This window comes from Atractosteus spatula, chromosome 8 (assembly GCF_055471065.1).
Source record: "Atractosteus spatula isolate fAtrSpa1 chromosome 8, fAtrSpa1.hap1, whole genome shotgun sequence".
Classification (NCBI taxonomy): domain Eukaryota; kingdom Metazoa; phylum Chordata; class Actinopteri; order Semionotiformes; family Lepisosteidae; genus Atractosteus; species Atractosteus spatula.
In genome coordinates, this window is record NC_142713.1 from 52,676,021 (window position 1) to 52,693,266 (window position 17,246).

The 17,246-nt window shown below is 35.3% G+C and overlaps 1 protein-coding gene across 1 annotated transcript in view; it reads right to left on the reverse strand.

Annotated features, from left to right (window-relative positions):
* The window catches only part of snd1 (staphylococcal nuclease and tudor domain containing 1), a 309,136-nt gene that overhangs the window by 234,284 nt on the left and 57,606 nt on the right, over nucleotides 1-17,246 (reverse strand). The window contains exons 12-13 of the mRNA XM_088922699.1: nucleotides 15,181-15,293; nucleotides 1,577-1,687 (exon numbers count right to left, since the gene is read on the reverse strand). Of these exons, the coding sequence (XP_088778825.1) occupies nucleotides 1,577-1,687; nucleotides 15,181-15,293 (224 nt within the window). The remainder of the gene's footprint in view (nucleotides 1-1,576; nucleotides 1,688-15,180; nucleotides 15,294-17,246) is intronic.

Sequence of the window (17,246 nt, forward strand, 5' to 3'; positions counted from 1 at the left end):
TAGTCAATGTCTATGCAAAATCAGCAGTCATGCCAGCTGGAGACATCAGGCTACAACTGTAGAGAAGCCTGATGGGCTTGTAATTGGGTTTATGGATTTTTCTTGGTGCCCAATTCTGTCATCACCCATGGTCAAGGGTTCCCTTCGTTAGCTCACTGAATCTGATGATCTTGTCATGTAGTGAGCCAGTTCTGGACCAATTGCAGATTTATCCTGTCAGACAGTGCTTGTACAGTCAAGCTGAGTGCCCTCTCACTGCAACACTCAGGGCACGTGACCTCTATGAGAAATAGTATCATGGTGATGTGATTCAAAGCAGGGAACCTTTTGTCTTTTGTGCATGTGCACATCACTTTTGCCTGTACAAACACTTCTCTTCACCCTTTGTAAATTCCCACTCAGGGAGCAGAGGTGCAAAAAGAAGACAAGAGTCTTGACGTTTACTACAGGCATATCCCAGCCCCAAACAATTATATTGAAACAGGCAATTAATAATTAGGGATTTGACAGTACAGCAATATGCATCAGCCTCAAACATTCAGCACTTCATTTTGATCATAGTACTTTGATTAAAAGCCCCCCTTGTGCATTCTGCACAAAAAAAGGATTCCAAAATATCTGATTTTTAGAATATATCTAGCACAAACCTTAATATAAAGCTTGCAACTAGTTGACTTAGCGATACAAAGTGTTAAGAATTTACAATGAACATCTTCAGAGAGACTGTTACTAAGTTAGAAAAAAATGATCTTATCAAGCATATATTACAGCTAACATTGTTGAAACATGTAAAGGTTTCATATCAATATCATTAACAGTGCTTATTAACTATGAACCTCTAATTTAATTTGCATTCCCACATAAGGGTGTTGTGAGTGATGGAATGTGAGATTTGAGACTTAAAGAAATCCGCCAGTTTGCACAGGGTCATCATAACATGTGGAGACAGCATTAAAGTTGTGGGGAAGAATTATTACAGAAACTGTTGAAAAAAACTAAGCTCTACAGTAGAATCAAAAATCTAAACTACTTGTTAATTTTCATAGGTAACAATCACCAAAAAAAGTCAGCTGAAAAGTGGATTTTTTAAATTAGAAATGCAACAGCTTGTTATACTCTGTCCTATACAAAAACGTACATAACTGTAGCAGTAAAATGTCTTTTATATTAAAAAATCTGACAGATTATGAAACAAATCTGGGGAAAGGAAATGTATAAAATACAGGGAACGTATGTACAGTATCACAATTCATTGATCTTGAAAGAACAATGAATCAAATGATTTAAGAGAATGAACAACACCATTCTATTCCACAGCATCTTGGTGAAACTTTTAAACAGTACTTTAAATCTTAAGTTTATACCAGTTTCTTAAAAAGAAAAAGCACAGTGGCATTAAGGAAATCTGTTCATTTACAACACACAAAGTAAGCTGGTTGTTGATGGATCCAGCACTACCGCAATTCAGTCCAGATTTAAACCCAGAAGAAAGCAGTTTCATTTCACTCAAGCAGTTTATGTCATCTGTGGCAGCACAATGAGTTCAATTTTCTGTCAAGACGATATAGGTTCTTACCTTGCTTCTGCAGCAAGCAGTTCATCGTAGTGTGATGACCTCTGATCATCATCTTGACGATACCGGATCACTGTAGCCAGTCCTTTACTAACAAGAGCCTCTGCAATGTTACTGCAAATAAAGCAGATAAAAACAATGGAGCACAAGACAAAACAAATCTCGACACTCCACCCAAAATTGGTGGTTCCGGCAGTTGTGGCCTTTATAGCATATAGATTTACATATATTATATACCCTGGCACATCCAAGCCCTATCATATGGTCCCAACTGGGACTTCCAATGACTGTTTTATAATAGCAGATGAGAACAACGCCAATAAGTACAAGCCTCATAACCCATTACTCGCTCAGTGGGTCTATTGGAACAGGGTTATCAACTTTTGCGATCACATAGCCTCAATCATGGCACAACAGAAAGGGGAAAAAAGGTGCTCTTCTCCAAGAATCTTATTTTCACAGTCATTGAGTGTGATTGAATTTTACGTTCCAACAAAAAAAAGTTGAAACTAAAAAACCAAGCAGACAACCACCACCTCAGGACTAGTTATTTTACAACGGTCCTTATTTTCACTCCATGGATGCAATTCTACATTCATTGCGTGATGCCCCCACAGCTCGGGGAACAGTGTTTTAACCATCCAGTCTCCGCTGTCTTAGGTTCTGGTTTAGCCAATGCTCAAGTAAAAAAGGGATTTTATATTTCACTACATATTGAATAAAACTAACTTTAAACTGAAAGTCTTCACCTGCAGTTAGGATAAAATGTCTTGTTTCTGTGGGAAAAAAATGAAACCAAAAAGTAATGAAGAAAACACTTAAGCAATTCTAATTTAGGAAACAAAGCCCTGAATATTAGCCATGCTGAGTAACGCACAAATTAAATTCCTTAATTTTCTAGAACAGCTCCCAGGACATGCTGCAAAATACAGTGCTGCATTCAGGAATTTATTATTTGATTTTTTTTCAAATGTACTGTATACTAGCAAATCCAGCCCTCAAAGGTCAGATTACTGTTACTTTTTATAGCCCTTTAACTATCCACTACTTAAAACGTCTTAGAAATTCAGTTCAAAGTGCAAAGACAAAAATGAAAAGCAAAAACATAGGAAGCTATGAGGTGTTCAGTAAGGTTTTGTTCGCTGCAGTGAGGCCCTGTCAATAGCAGCGTTCACTGCATTAAGAAACTGAGCATTGCATTTAAATTTCAGATTTCTTAACACACTCTGCTCACAACAGAGGGAAGATAAAATGGCTACTGAGCGCCACTACAGAATTAATTTTTAGAGAAAAGAAAAATTGTATGACAATGATGAGAAGCATTTAAACTCCAAGGCCATCAAAGTGCTGAGTCATTTTAACTTTAGATAGCATATTTTGCTGTAAAACATTTCTAAATCATTAAATTGTCAGAATTGTTAAGACTGCTGTAATACATCTACATATTCACAGCAATTATATCCAAAATAAAGCAATTCTTGAACCAAAAATATTTTGCAAGGTGCTGAAATCACAACAACTTTGTCACTATCAGTGATTAAGGTAGCAGAGGTACAATGTGGATAGGGGATAAGAAATAAGAGGTTCCAAATGTTACAAATGAGTTCATTCAGCCTATCCATACTATTAGGTTGCTAGCAGCTAAGTGTATGTGCTTCAACAATATGGCTACATAACTTTGTCTTGTTCCAGACTTCCACAACATCTGCATTTTATTCAGAAAATGAACTTCACTGATTGGGAGCTAAATAATCCAAAGTTAAGATTCACATTTGATGAGTAAATGGGAACGATATTCCGTAAGGCAGTTTTCAGAACTGAAAATGAAAACGTAAACAGCTTTAAAAACTGAAGACTCACGAAAAAACATTCTAATTACACCACTGAAGATTTAACTTGAGCCTTTAATAACATGCCAAGTGTTGAATTTTTTTTTTAATTGGCAATACGTTTTCCAGAGGTGTCGGCAAAGAACAGCAAACAACCCCGTTAAAACTGCAAATCTATAAAAGAGATCCAACATCTACTTATATAAGTGATGAATGACAAAAATTTCCAAATCCAGAACAGCATTAACCAACAACTTTCCTAGTCAGATGTAAAAGGCAAAGCACCAGCTCCATAAAATGTAACGGAACTGAAAAGCTAAAGCAGAAAAAGACATGCCTTACATTTGTAAATATGTAATTCATTTACAATAAATCAGATTCTTCTAACTGATTATGATTTAAAAAATTCATTACGTTTTTAAAATACTAAGGAGATTTGGTTTCTTATGAATACAGGCAAAGAAATCCACAGCTTTGGTACACAGATCCCAACCTGGTTTGTGGCACAACAGCTAACTATTATCTACTGAACAAGGTATGAAAGGAGGTAGTATACATTTGTAAATTATTGTCAGTACATTAGAGGATGTTGACACTTACTTGATCCAATCCCAAAAATAAGATTCCAACTAGCAGAAACTGGTGTCAGCAATTCCAACTGAACCTTTCTGGCATTTAAGAAAATTTCTAATCAGTTGGCGAAGGCAGCATGTGGAACAGAAAACACAAGCATTGCCTAGGATCCAGAATACATAACCATTATAGTATCTGAAACCCTAAATAAGATCATTTCTGTGCTGTGCTTTGAACAGGATATGGATTGAAATATGACAACTCATTACACACCAGATTGTCACAGGCTCGCCCTTCCCCAGCACAGTCACCAGTGCTCAGTTCTCAATAGGTGCCAAATTAAACCAAATCACCATCAAAAAGATACAAAAAAAGAGTCCTCGTTTATAAGGCAGCAGACAGTTGCAACAAAAGACCAAACTGCATTCCTCCAGTGCCCATTACAAAAGGACCAGAGCACCTTCCTCCCTGGAACCCCCAAGAGAACTCCCCCAGCAGAGCTCAACCGCTACCTTATTGTGGAATCTCCCACTTAAAGATACTTAAACTTCAAGATACTTTACCTCTTTTCACATTTTCAGCTAATAAATACCACTTTACACCAAAACAGCATTATACAATTTTGAAATAGAGGGACAATGCTCTTCAGAACCTTTGAAACTGGTCTGTAGTTACCGAGGATAATTTGGACTACATGAGGAATTTTCAGCAATGGTCTTAAAAGCTGCCTATAGGAAGAAGGAACCATAGCAAAACACAAAAAATATTAACAAGACAGGAAAGAAAGGGTGACAGGTCTAGAACAAAGACATTTTGGCTTAATTTTGAACACAACGGTGACCTCCAAAAAGGTTTTGACTTTACTGCCCCGATATATTTAAGATTTTCAGTAAATAATTTATATTTGTGTTCAATCACAATCAATCACCAATAAAGGCAAGTGAGCCAGGTCCAGAGGCAGCCCTGCATGACATTACATCCACCATACTTCACAGATGTGATGTCCCTTGAAAGAATTGTAATCCCCTTTTCTTCACACTTTAATCTATCCATACTTTGGACCAAATTTATCTTGGTTTAACATGGCAGGTTCACCTCTGTGATTCAGAGAAAATTCTGAAGTATAGTGGAGGTAAAGTCATGACCTGGGCATGCATGGTCATCTCGGGGTCTTGCTCACTTGTTCTTACTGATATTACTAATAATGGCAGCGGAAGAATGAATTCTTAAGTTAAACACTGTCCACTTTTGCAGTAGTAAATGGGGTGGTATGTCATCATGTAGCATAACTCAAAACACTCAATGCAAGAAGCACTTCATTTGGAGAAAAGGTAGAAAATCAAACTAACCAAATCACTCTACAGTGAGTATGCATTTTAAATTGTGCCCATATTTCTTCAAAGGGATATGCAAACAAAAAATGACTTTTAAAATCATCTGTTTACACAGTGAAGGTCTCCCAACGCTTATGGTCACTTGAAATCACTGGGTGGACCACGAGGCATTGTACGTTTCTGTTGTAATCAAATGTAGAAATGGAATTACACAAACATAAAACATTGTACTTATCACTTTTGTTAGCCTCATCATGAATACAACTTGTCCCAATATGTTTAGAGGGAGCAGTATGTTAGCACCCTAACCTAGAAAACAGAAGTGTTTGACCTAAAGGAAAGAATTATCCCTTAAAAAAAGCAAGAAATTACACATTTCAGTCTCTGCTTAAGAGGCAAAAGGAGGAACAGAGGGAGGCTGACAAAAACTATTGAACACATTAAAATTATGTTGTGGATTATGATATTCAGCACCAATCAGTTTGGAGCAATATGCATTTCTAACATCGCATAAAGCAGCCCTGTATTATGACTGATGCTGTTTCCAGGCCTCACAGAACACAGATAATCTAGTTATTTCCAACTGTATTCAAACTGATTACCTGCAGACTTTATGGAATGCACTTCATCATTATACCATAGAGAACCTGAGTAAAAAGACACTCAGCATGTTCTCTCAAGTGCTACACAGTTCAGAGGATCTAACAATGTTGTATAACACAGTCAAACTATTCAATGTTTGATAATGGTAGTGAATGCAAGATGTAATGGTGATTGTAACATTGCCTCAGAAAGATGCTTTATAATTTTGGGGTTTCATGCATTTGAAGGTGATCAGATGTTTTGGTTTTACAAAGTGTAATGGAAAATTGACATGGAATAACAGCTAATGAATTGCATGAAGAGGGCCATGTCCAGTATCATAAATCTTGAACACTGCCAGTACTGAAAAAATAACTGAATCTTTATTGTAGCTGAGAGAATTTGTCAGAACATCAACATGTAACAGCTCTATTGAAACTCTTTTTAAACTATTTTTTTGTTTTATGCTTTCAAAATGCTTAACTCAAACATAGAATAAAATAAACAAAAGTGATCAAGCTGTTGTAAAAACTATGATTCTGGCTTTGAAAGCACAGATGAGGAAATGTCTGACACTACAAGAAAAGAAATGGTCTGCAATCAGATACCGAGATGTAACAAAGAGCATCACACATCTGTATGCTTCAATAATCTGTAATTTAACAGGTCTTGCATAAGACTTTCAGTAAGGCTGACCAAACTAATAGGTCCATTAGTACTTACAATCAAGCATATACATTTGCAATAGTCAAATACTGCTTAGTCATTTCCAAATTGCTGGGGGTGTACATCCCTGCAAGGAGTGTCATTTATATATAAAATGAGACTGAAAATCAGAATTATTAATTTGAAAAGATGTCTCATGCTAGAGTGCACATCTGATGTAATTGCTTTCATTTTTACATACTAATCTGTTTACTGGTTTTAAAAATCAGCTATCAGCCACATATATTCAAACACTTAAGCTAGTGTAGAGAGATACAGACAAGAGAGTGCTTCAAGATAAACAAATTGCATTGCACAGTGTTTTCTCTAAAGGGCACTAGGAGTACAATTCAGTCATCCCCTATTAATGATAGATTTAAAACCACTGTTTCCCAAGTACAGGTTTTCCCATGCCTCCTTTTTAATAACATCCATGCTATTTTAAATGGCAGCTTTCAATTTACATTTATAAAATACTAAATGTTTTTAAAATATGTATGCCAGTAATGCATTTTGCAGCAGAGGTCAAATTTCCCAATATTAAGCTTCTGTTGCTTTAGGGTATAGGAAAAAAAAAACTTAACAAAATGGATCAGCAAATACTCTATGTTTCATTCAGCACATAAACTGACAATAAAAATAGTTTAACAACCTTTCACCACAGGGAGATAAACTGTTCAAACTCTGACAGTAATGAATTGCGAATAAATTTAAAAATAAAAAAGTCTGAAAATTTAGAATTTTCTGTAATTCCTATATTAGTGGGAAATTCATATAAAGATTAGTTCAGAAGAAATCTCTGAACAATTTGAGCTCAGTATACAAGATATTTTTATATATTATCACATAACTCTACACTAGTTTCTGCAGTAGGCATTGCACATTCAGTACCATTCTCTGCACAAATAACATTAAAGACCAGGATACATACTGTCACATAGACAGCATTAGGTACTTGTCTGCAGTGGTTTTACAGATAACATACATTTTTAATTAGGTGGAAAGAAGTTAGTAGAACCAAATAGAGCACCCAGTATATATAAAGATGGTTAATATTCAAGTCTGTTTGAACTTTAATTCAGTAGGTTTCAGGACTTACTGATTGACCAACACTGAAGACCTATGCTAAAAAAGTTGGAAATGTTTTTTCCAACAGGGAAAATGGGAGAGGACAGAATATCCCCTTCCCAGAAAATTACATTCCTTCAACGGGTCAAAAAAAACAGAGCTTGTGCAAAACTATGAGGCAAGACACTACTTTCCAATTTGGAAGTCAGACCAACTAATGAAATAACTGCTACCAAGAAAAAACACTTCAAGTATTGACACTTTGCATTTGGAATTGCACACACCAGAAATGTTGATGGTGATTTTGTCTTGCCTCCCCTATGTGAACAGAATGCCAAGCATCCTATCCATCTCCATTCACTGCAAGGTAACAAAGCAACCCCACACAAACAAAAGCATGTAATATTACCTGACTTGTGTGTGGAATTAAACTTACTAAAAATTTAGTGTAGCGAATAACACAATTTTCACAGATTGACCGCTGAAAAAAAATAAAATCCAACTTGCAGATCTGTTTTTTCTTTCATTTCAACACTCATTTGGTACTAATGTAAAAAATATTTGGGCCAAGTCATAATTAGATTTATCCATCCTCAAAGCACACAAGTCAGAGGTGCAGGATAACTATGTTTTGCAAAACAGGGAGAGGAATTTGAATAAACACTTCATGTATGCAATTCATACTTACAACTCAGTTGTGGCTGTGGTTGAATCTTATTGCCAGTCTTTTTAGAGCATGTATTTTATATAAAGTAGGTAGGTTACAAGAATTTTATACTTTGATTATTATGATCCACTGTAAAAGATTAAACATAGCTGAAAAAATATTTTGCTGCAGAATAAGCATCTATATAAATAAAGCATTTCTTCCATCTCTCCAAGGATCTCAAGCCACTCCTTAAAAAAAGGCAGAATTTGCAGATGCTACAACATGGCTGGGAAGCACCCTGGTTCTAGGTGTTAAATGTATTTCCATGTACTTTCCACTTGAGTCTTCTGGATTATTTTTACTGATGAGTCCACAGGATTAACTTTGAGTATTGTGCTTATACTTATGGTCTTTTACCTTATGATTCAAAAGTAAGGGGTTTACGTCTTTCAGCCCATCAGTGTAGAACATTCCTTTAAGGCTTGAATTGCATCTAGTTTTTACCCTCAGGACTGATTCCCTATTGCAGACAATATACTACATGTGTTACTATGAAGATTTTACCTATATATCCTCTATTTACCTACTATTATTCTATTTGCCTTTTTTGCTTCCATACCTTACATAGATGTAATTAATGTGGCAACAGCAGCTACTACATTTTCTTAGTTTCTTCAAGTTCAATGTTTTCCATTTTGTAACTAAAGATCGTTTCAAGCACTTGCCTACAATGTCAGCTGCAAGTTTTTTTTTATCTACACAAGAATTTTAACTCGTTAAAATTTGCTGCTTTCTAGTCTATTTGTGCATCATCTGCAAACTTGACTAGATTTACGAACTATATAAGAATCCAGAAAATGAATATAAAGTGCCTTTCAGATTTTTTCCATATACTCTATAATAAGAAAAAACAGCACTACAGATTGAATAATCTGCCTTGTTTAATAAAAATCTAAAAGTTATACATTAATAGCAATAGCACTGTACAGAGAAAAGTCATTTGATGTAAATTAAATTCCAGAAAAAAGAAGTTATCTATTTACAGCTCTAAGCATACCTTTAAATAAAAGGCAACACATGTACCATAACATACGAGAATTTGGAAGAGTAGTGGAATTTTCTGGGACTCTCAGACTCAGAAGCCTCTAAAGTTTGTTTTCCTGGGGAAGAAATGGAGGTACACCCAGAAGACCTCATTATTGGCATGCAACACCATGCTCTCTGAAGACTGTAGGCAAATGGTTATTGATCTCTACACATCGGGAGATAGCTATAAATGTATCCACAAAGAACTGACTTCCACTACAGCTTTCCGCCAGAAAAAGTCTACTAGGAAAAGGAAGCAAATGTATCACATCACCACAGACTGTGAAACAAGTGGTTTGGGAATCAACTGTAAATCTCAAGGCAACAGCTGAAGATCTCCCACACAAACTGGCATTTTCAGAATACAAAATGTCAAAAACTACCTTTAAACATCACCAACATGAATGTGGCACTCAAAGCTAGCATACAAAGAAGATGCCTCTACTTTGGACAAACCACAAAAAGAGGCAACTTAAATTGGATAGACTACTTATTAATGACAATTGGAGAAACATGTTTAACGGTCAGATGAAACAAAATGGGAGCTTTTGGACAAAAAAGATTAAGCATAAATGAATAAAGACAAATATCCCTGGGACTTATGATAGTACTAAAAATAACTTATTTTTTAGCAATGTTTTTTATTCAGTGAATTTTGAACAATGAACAATTCTTTGAACAAGTAATTTTTACATTGAATTTTGTTGTTGATTGTTTGTTCCAATTTCAATAGAGTATGAATAAAATCTGAAGGGCACTCTAAATTAGAAAGAGCAGTGGTCCTCATATAAATCTGTATGGTACTCTGCAATTTACATCACCCTAATCAGATAATTTAATTTATCTGTACAGTTTATGGTCCATAAATTAGTTCTGAGTATTTGCACACATATTACCTTGAATACACACTGCCAGCAACTTGAGAATTACATTTATAAGGAAGATTATTAGAAGCCTTTTGTTAAAAAGATATGTGAAACCATGACTGTTGCTGGTTGTTCAGAAACCTCTACATTTTAGTCATTTTAGCTGAACACCCCTACCTTTTTCAAAAAATTGTTTTAGAATCTATTTTTGTGCTATCCCTTAGAATCTTACGCCTTTAACCTTGCAAGTAGTAGAAGTAAAGCCTACTGATTAGTAATTACTTGGTTCGGTTTGTCATCATTTTGATGGATGGGCACTACAAGAGCAATTTTCATGTCTACAGATACTACCCCTGTCTTGCACAAAGTTTTGTTTAATGACCTATGAAAAGTATCTTGTTTCTCTGAGTACAATTGGCAGAATATATTAATATATTGGATATTTAGCTTAAGTGGTTCTAGTATGTGTATTAGTTTTGCCACCAAAAAATTGAAAGGAACTATTACTGTCCCTGCTACAGTAGTCCTACTTTGTCTTGGCCATTCTTATATGCCTTTTACCTGTGCTTGCAATGCATTACCTTGCTTTTCTGTAACTGGATCCCATTTCTTTTAAATAATTTTATTAAGTGGTTTCTTTCTCCTTGTTTTTTTCCTTAATTGATTTTACTATTTGGGCTACTGCTTTCTAGTCTTTGACTAGACAAATCTGTTCTGCTCTTCAAGAGAAATATCATTAAACATGCCATGCATTCTCCACAGATTCCATATTTATTACATTCCCTTCTTATCTCTGAAGAAGCTCTGCTTCTAATTGAATTCAGTCATAAAATGTGTAAATACATTGCACATAATATATTTGAAAAAAGAGTTAATGTAGATCTCATGATTAGACAGGTACAGACCATACAGATATCTAAAATTAACCATCTTGAGCAGAAACAATTTCACTTGAAATCAAGTGTATGATATGTTCTTAGTTAAATATGTGTATTGTCAAGATTAATCATTCAAAGCTTCATGTTTTTCTCTTGAGCAATTATCTTATAATTGTGGAAGAGTCAATTATCCAAGTTTCTACCCTTGGTAACTTCAAGATGAAATAAAATATAGCTAACAGGGTTTCAAGGTCTTAAAAGGCTCCCCTCAGCTTATTTACACTAATGAGGAAATAATCGATAGTAATTAAAAACTATTCATGTCATATGTACGAACAAATGCATTAAACAGTTAGGTAACATACAGGTACATCTGGTTATCTTTGATTTTTAAATTAGCATAGGAATGCAGTTTATTTTTAGGATTGTGAATTTTTAGGACTGTGAATATAATTCAAATCATTGCTGCAGTCACTGGCTGTTGAAGTAGAAAAGTCCCAGCGTCCAAAGTCCAAAAGTCCAAAAACTATTGGTGTAACAAACTGAAATTCTGAATTTTCACCAGAAATAGCTCATTCTATCAATATTATGTCATTGCAAAGTAAAAAAGACAACCCACTTCATACAAGATTGCATTCCCTGCTTCAGCACTGAAAAAGTCCAGTAGGATGAAAGCAAATAACTTTAATCTTAGCAGCATGTTCGCTTAACCGCATCACTTAGAAACAAAGCTCCAAAACCATTTCAAAATCTATATGATCTAATGTAAATGAATGAGCCATCAGGTTATACTGAATGATATACAGGAGATTTATTCTATTTATTTATCCAATGGTATAATTCAATATTTATTCAATTGTGTAACTGTAGCTGGATTAAAATCTTTTATATTGAAGTATTTAAACCACGAGGACACTGACTGAATGATCAGAATACCAAGTAAAGATTCACTGGCAGACTCGATCAAAATTACTTGCAAAATGAACAAAAGCAAAAAAACAGCCATGTTTTAAAAGGTAAGATTTAAGTACAGTACAGAAATCGATGTATTAAATTATTCAATACATGCAGGTAAAACCTATTCCTCATTTATTTCTATAACTATAAAAATAAAGATGCTCTTTAAGTGTTTTTTTCAGGAATTAATACAAGCCTTTCTGTAGCATGCATGTTCATTTTGAAAAATATTTAAAATGACAGAACATTAACATTTCATTACTCCAAGACGCACAGAAATGATTTAATTGAATTGTACTGATGTACAGTTTAGCAGCCCTTAAAAGAGCAGAATCCACTGGTTTCTCTAATCTTAAATAAACCATCGGTTTGTTCAGCATATCTTTTTTGAGCACAAAAAAAGTTATCATCCAATGTCAGTTCTCCAGACTAATGGTATTTTTCCCCTCTCTCTGGGGAAAATCTATACTGTCCAGGAACTGCACCTAATTCAAAATGGCATTTGCATTCATGGAATATGCCTCTGGGAAATGTAAGCAGATGAGCACATGCAGGGTGTTTGTGGGAAAGTATAGATGTTTACAGGAAAGTACAAATGTAAACTACTGCAAGATTACAGATGGCGCTGGACAAACCAGAGTTGAATATCAATGGAGGATTTCCATGTCATATAAATGCTGCATGTAGCTATGCAAAAGAGTCATTTTCCTTACAACATGTTATGTAGGTACAAGCTATACAGCTGCAACAAAAACTCCTAAGAGTAAAGCCAAAAAAATACCTTAACACACTGCTAGATGTGTGCAAGCTCACTGCAATTAAAACATTCTAAAATAATGGTAGTTATTGTTGGTTAAAAGTAAATGTTCACAAAAATGCCGAAATCATTCAGAACACAAGCACTGAAATTGCTGAACTTTTTCAGACAATTACTAAAGATGAGTGTGAAAGGGGGGACTGTTAGATTGATGGGATTTATTAACTTTGCCTTGACTCAGATTAAACTAATGAATAACTTATAGCTCATAACTGATACCTTATAGGTAAGATTATGTGATTTTGAATCATCTTAAGATGGCACACTCTATTTAATTTTACTATATGCGGACCTCTCCGTGTTTCCTTTTTTCAATTTTCTGGTGGAAAATATTTCTGAAATAGTACATTTCTGGTGCCACAAAAGCTCATTAAACAGCTAACTAAAATATAAAAATGTAATGTAAGCAACCGGCAAACTCTTTTCAGCACGTTGCATAACTTCAAATGTAAAGTGTACAGTTCATAGAATGAACACAAACCTGGAACAGACTTTACTGTCATTTTAGAACTTGGGTGATCTGGTGAGTGAGCCATTGACTTGCTTGGCTGAAGGAACGACAGCCTGTCCGTGAACATTAGGCTAACTGGACCCTTCTTAAACAGAATGAGCCAAGGAGCTGCTTTAATGGCAATAATGGGGAGGAGGTAGGGGTACAGTGCAGGAAAGGTGCCCTTATGAGCCCTGTTTATACTCTGAAAAGTTAAAGCACAGTGGTTCTCAACTTTTTTCAAACAATTCCCTGCCACCTCGGTTAACGCAAAAACCGCCCTCCTCCTTGTTGTACGGGCTACTAATTTGATTTAAGCTTTTTTCTAGATTATTTACCGTCATTTGCTATTTGCGAACCTTATGTAATATCAAGGAAAAATGTTAATTTATAAACAGGAAAATGGATTGAAAGGTATTATGTAAGAGTTCACCTCAAACATTTAGAGTGAGCTCTGACGCTGCATATTTGCCACGGTTTTTGAAATTCTCTCCTTCGTGGAAGAAAGAGGACAATGAAAGTTAGTTTTAATATGAAGGATTTATTCTTGATGATCGAGAGTGCAGAAAAACTAGTCTCCTGCAAACAGGTGGATGAAAATGGGACAAGGATCCACAGAGTTCGCTCGGCCCGTTTTGGGGTAGACAGGAAAGCATTAATGCCAAAAATTCTCTAAACTTAACTGATGGAAGATGTCTCAGGCAGTTGACAGGTTTAATTAATGGTCTTTACTATGAAATTACTGTGATTAGATCATACTTTCTGTTTATATTTCTATTCATGAATTGTTGTAAATAATTGCCACGTAATTGGAAAAATTCAGTATTTTGAAATTGTTGTATATAAAAAGCTCTCATGCCCCCATTTGGATCCTTAGATGGCGTGAGAACCCCTGATATAGGTCTTGTCTTCTCTCCTAAATTTAGGACATACTGTAGATCTACTTGAAGAAGGCGGCGAAGAAACAACAAAAAATCAAAATGAAGTGTAATACAAATGCCTTATATTCATACTCGGCAAGTACAAAGGTGCAAGTAATAGGTTTATTCCATGCTGAAAAAAAGAAGAAAGAGAACACAACGTTTCGGCCGTGGAGCCTTCTTCAGGTGCCTGAAGACACCTGAAGAAGGCTCCACGGCCGAAACGTTGTGTTCTCTTTCTTCTTTTTTTCAGCATGGAATAAACCTATTACTTGTTCCTTTGCAGCCTACGCATACTGACGCAGCTACCCACCTGAAGTACAAAGGTGGTCAGCTCTGGTTTAAGACGGCTACAGTGCAATATGAAACCCTTAACCAGGAATGTCAAAAGTCATGAATGGCCTTCTATGGTCCTTGAAAAGGTGCAAGGCACTGGTATTTTAATTCCAGATCCAGATTTATTTATATCTGCGTATTTAATTCCAGATTTAACACATCATCTGTTTCAGTGGTTTAAACAATTGCTTTACATTTAGAAATTGTTTTAAAGGTGAGTCATAAAACCCCCAAAAATATGGCTCTTTAGGACCAGATTGGCCACCCATGTTCTAGTAAGAAAGCCACATAACAGACTCAAGACGTACGGTTATTTCACTCATGGACCATTTTACTTCCAGTAATTAACTTGCTGGTTGAGTCACGCAGAATGCTCGGCTCACAAGTATGAAGAGTCAGAATTGCAAAAACAGGTAGAGAAATTACATCCGAGACCCATTAATGCCACGTTATCACATAAAACCAAATATATTGAAATAGGCGATTGTCTCTGAAAACAAGTAGAAGAAAAACTCACATTCCTCCAATAGTGACAGTAGAACAGGTGCGCTCTGGAAAACTTGGACCAGTGCCGGTGCCCAGGTCTGCGCCAGTGGTAGCTGCTCTGATGTAATCTACTGTGACATTGACCTAAAATTAAAGGAATAAAAATTGAGGGGGAAAAAAATCAAATATTAAAAAAAGGACAGATGTAAGTCTAAGAGACTACAAGCTGTACTAAAACGACTCAAATTCTGTAACAGCATTCTTATCTGTGGATAAGAAAAATAAAATGAATTATATCAAGTAGCTATTACTCTGCTTTTACTGAGTGGCCGGTATAGCTATGTTTATTCTTTTGTTGGTTAACATAATATTGAAGAAGTAAACGACCAAAAAAGTTTAAATTCTCAATGCAACTTTTTTACACAATGAAAAACTTAAAATGCATTTCCATTCTTAAAACTCAAAGTCTTGTGAGTTGAGATAAAAAAATACATCTTAATGTAAACCAACAAAAAATTTCAAAAACTAACTTCATATACCACATTGTAGGAGTCTGAGGTTTTGAAGTGCAAAGGTGACAGGTGAAGCTTTTCAAGGAGAGGAAACTGTGAGGAAATATTCTAATCTCAGACTTCATTTAATCCAGCATTCATCAATGTTTTCTTATGAAATGTACAATAGTCCTTTCATACCCTAGGACAGTTTGCCTTTGCATGATTTCAGTAGGATTCCTGGTTATCCCCACAATACAAACCACCAGTGTACGCAGACAATTAAGACAAAGGGGAGATGCTGCTAAAAAACACAGTTTAAATCCAGAGCTTCATATTAGACTACATCTGTCTCTAAGTGAGTTTTTATCTATAGGCAAGTTTCCAAGGTCACTGGCAGTCAGTGTGAATCAAATCAGTCTAACGGTGGGTCTCCCTAGAGGAGATACGTCCACAAGAAGAATGCCACAACATGGAGATTGTTTATGACTTTGTACAGCAAACACACTCAATGTCACCCTTGTTGCTCTCACCACCTCTCCCAATCTCAAAGGAATCTGGAGCAGGAAATGAAAATGATCCTGTTTAATTTTAAAACTAGATGCTATTTGCATTATTCATTAAAAGACTTGCCAGCCCCTACTATACAGCATATTAGGCCCAAAGCTTATCTGTAAAAATTAAATTAACAAGAAAGTAGAAGTTGCAACCTGCAAAGGTCATTAGGAGAAAATCTTTTTTTCCCCGTGCCAAATGTAAATTTACCCAGTGTAACTGTAATGTCCAATCTGTCATGGCTGCAACTAAAGTATAACCTAATCGTCAATGACACTGAAAGCTGAACGTCAATTTTTTATGTCTCATTTTAGTAGATTTCAATCCAACACTACAATAAGCACTTCAGACCTAAATGATGAGATAATTTACATTTTGCCTTAATGGACATTTAATTTCATTTAGGAAAAATGCTGCATTCATAGCAAATATTTTAATGTGCCATGTACCTGTCAAAAAGATACCTTAAAAATGGATTGAGTCAAAAACTCATAAATGATATTCAAATTGTAGCTTTTAAAGAGTACTGAAGATTTTTGTAATGCTTTCTCTGCTTTTATCTAAATCTTTTTTTTTTGCTTTAGTGAAGGAAAATAAGAGAATGGAGGCGGCCATTATGCTCTCACTGCTTGTATGGCATTTCAGCAGCTCAGGAACCCAAAATTTTATTTGTCTGTTTCTCCAATTCCCTCGCAGGTGATGTTTGCACTATTGACAGAACATCATAAGAATTTACTACTTCCAAGCCACTCAAAGCAGTCTCTGATAAAGCTTCAGAAATTAAATGTATATCAAATGCTTCACGCTATACATTTGTGAGATGTCCTAATGCAACTCAGTACAAGTTTAAAGTTTATTCAGATGGTCATCTAGAGAGAACAAAAAAAAACTCAATGTCTACTGTGTCCCAAAAAAATTATTTTGAAGGCCTTTTAGAATCCAAAACATAGACCTGGTCAACGAATCCATGAATCTCAAGACAAGAATAAAGACAGATTATATAAACTGAATGTAAAATGGCATACAGTACATGGAATGAGGAATATTTTAA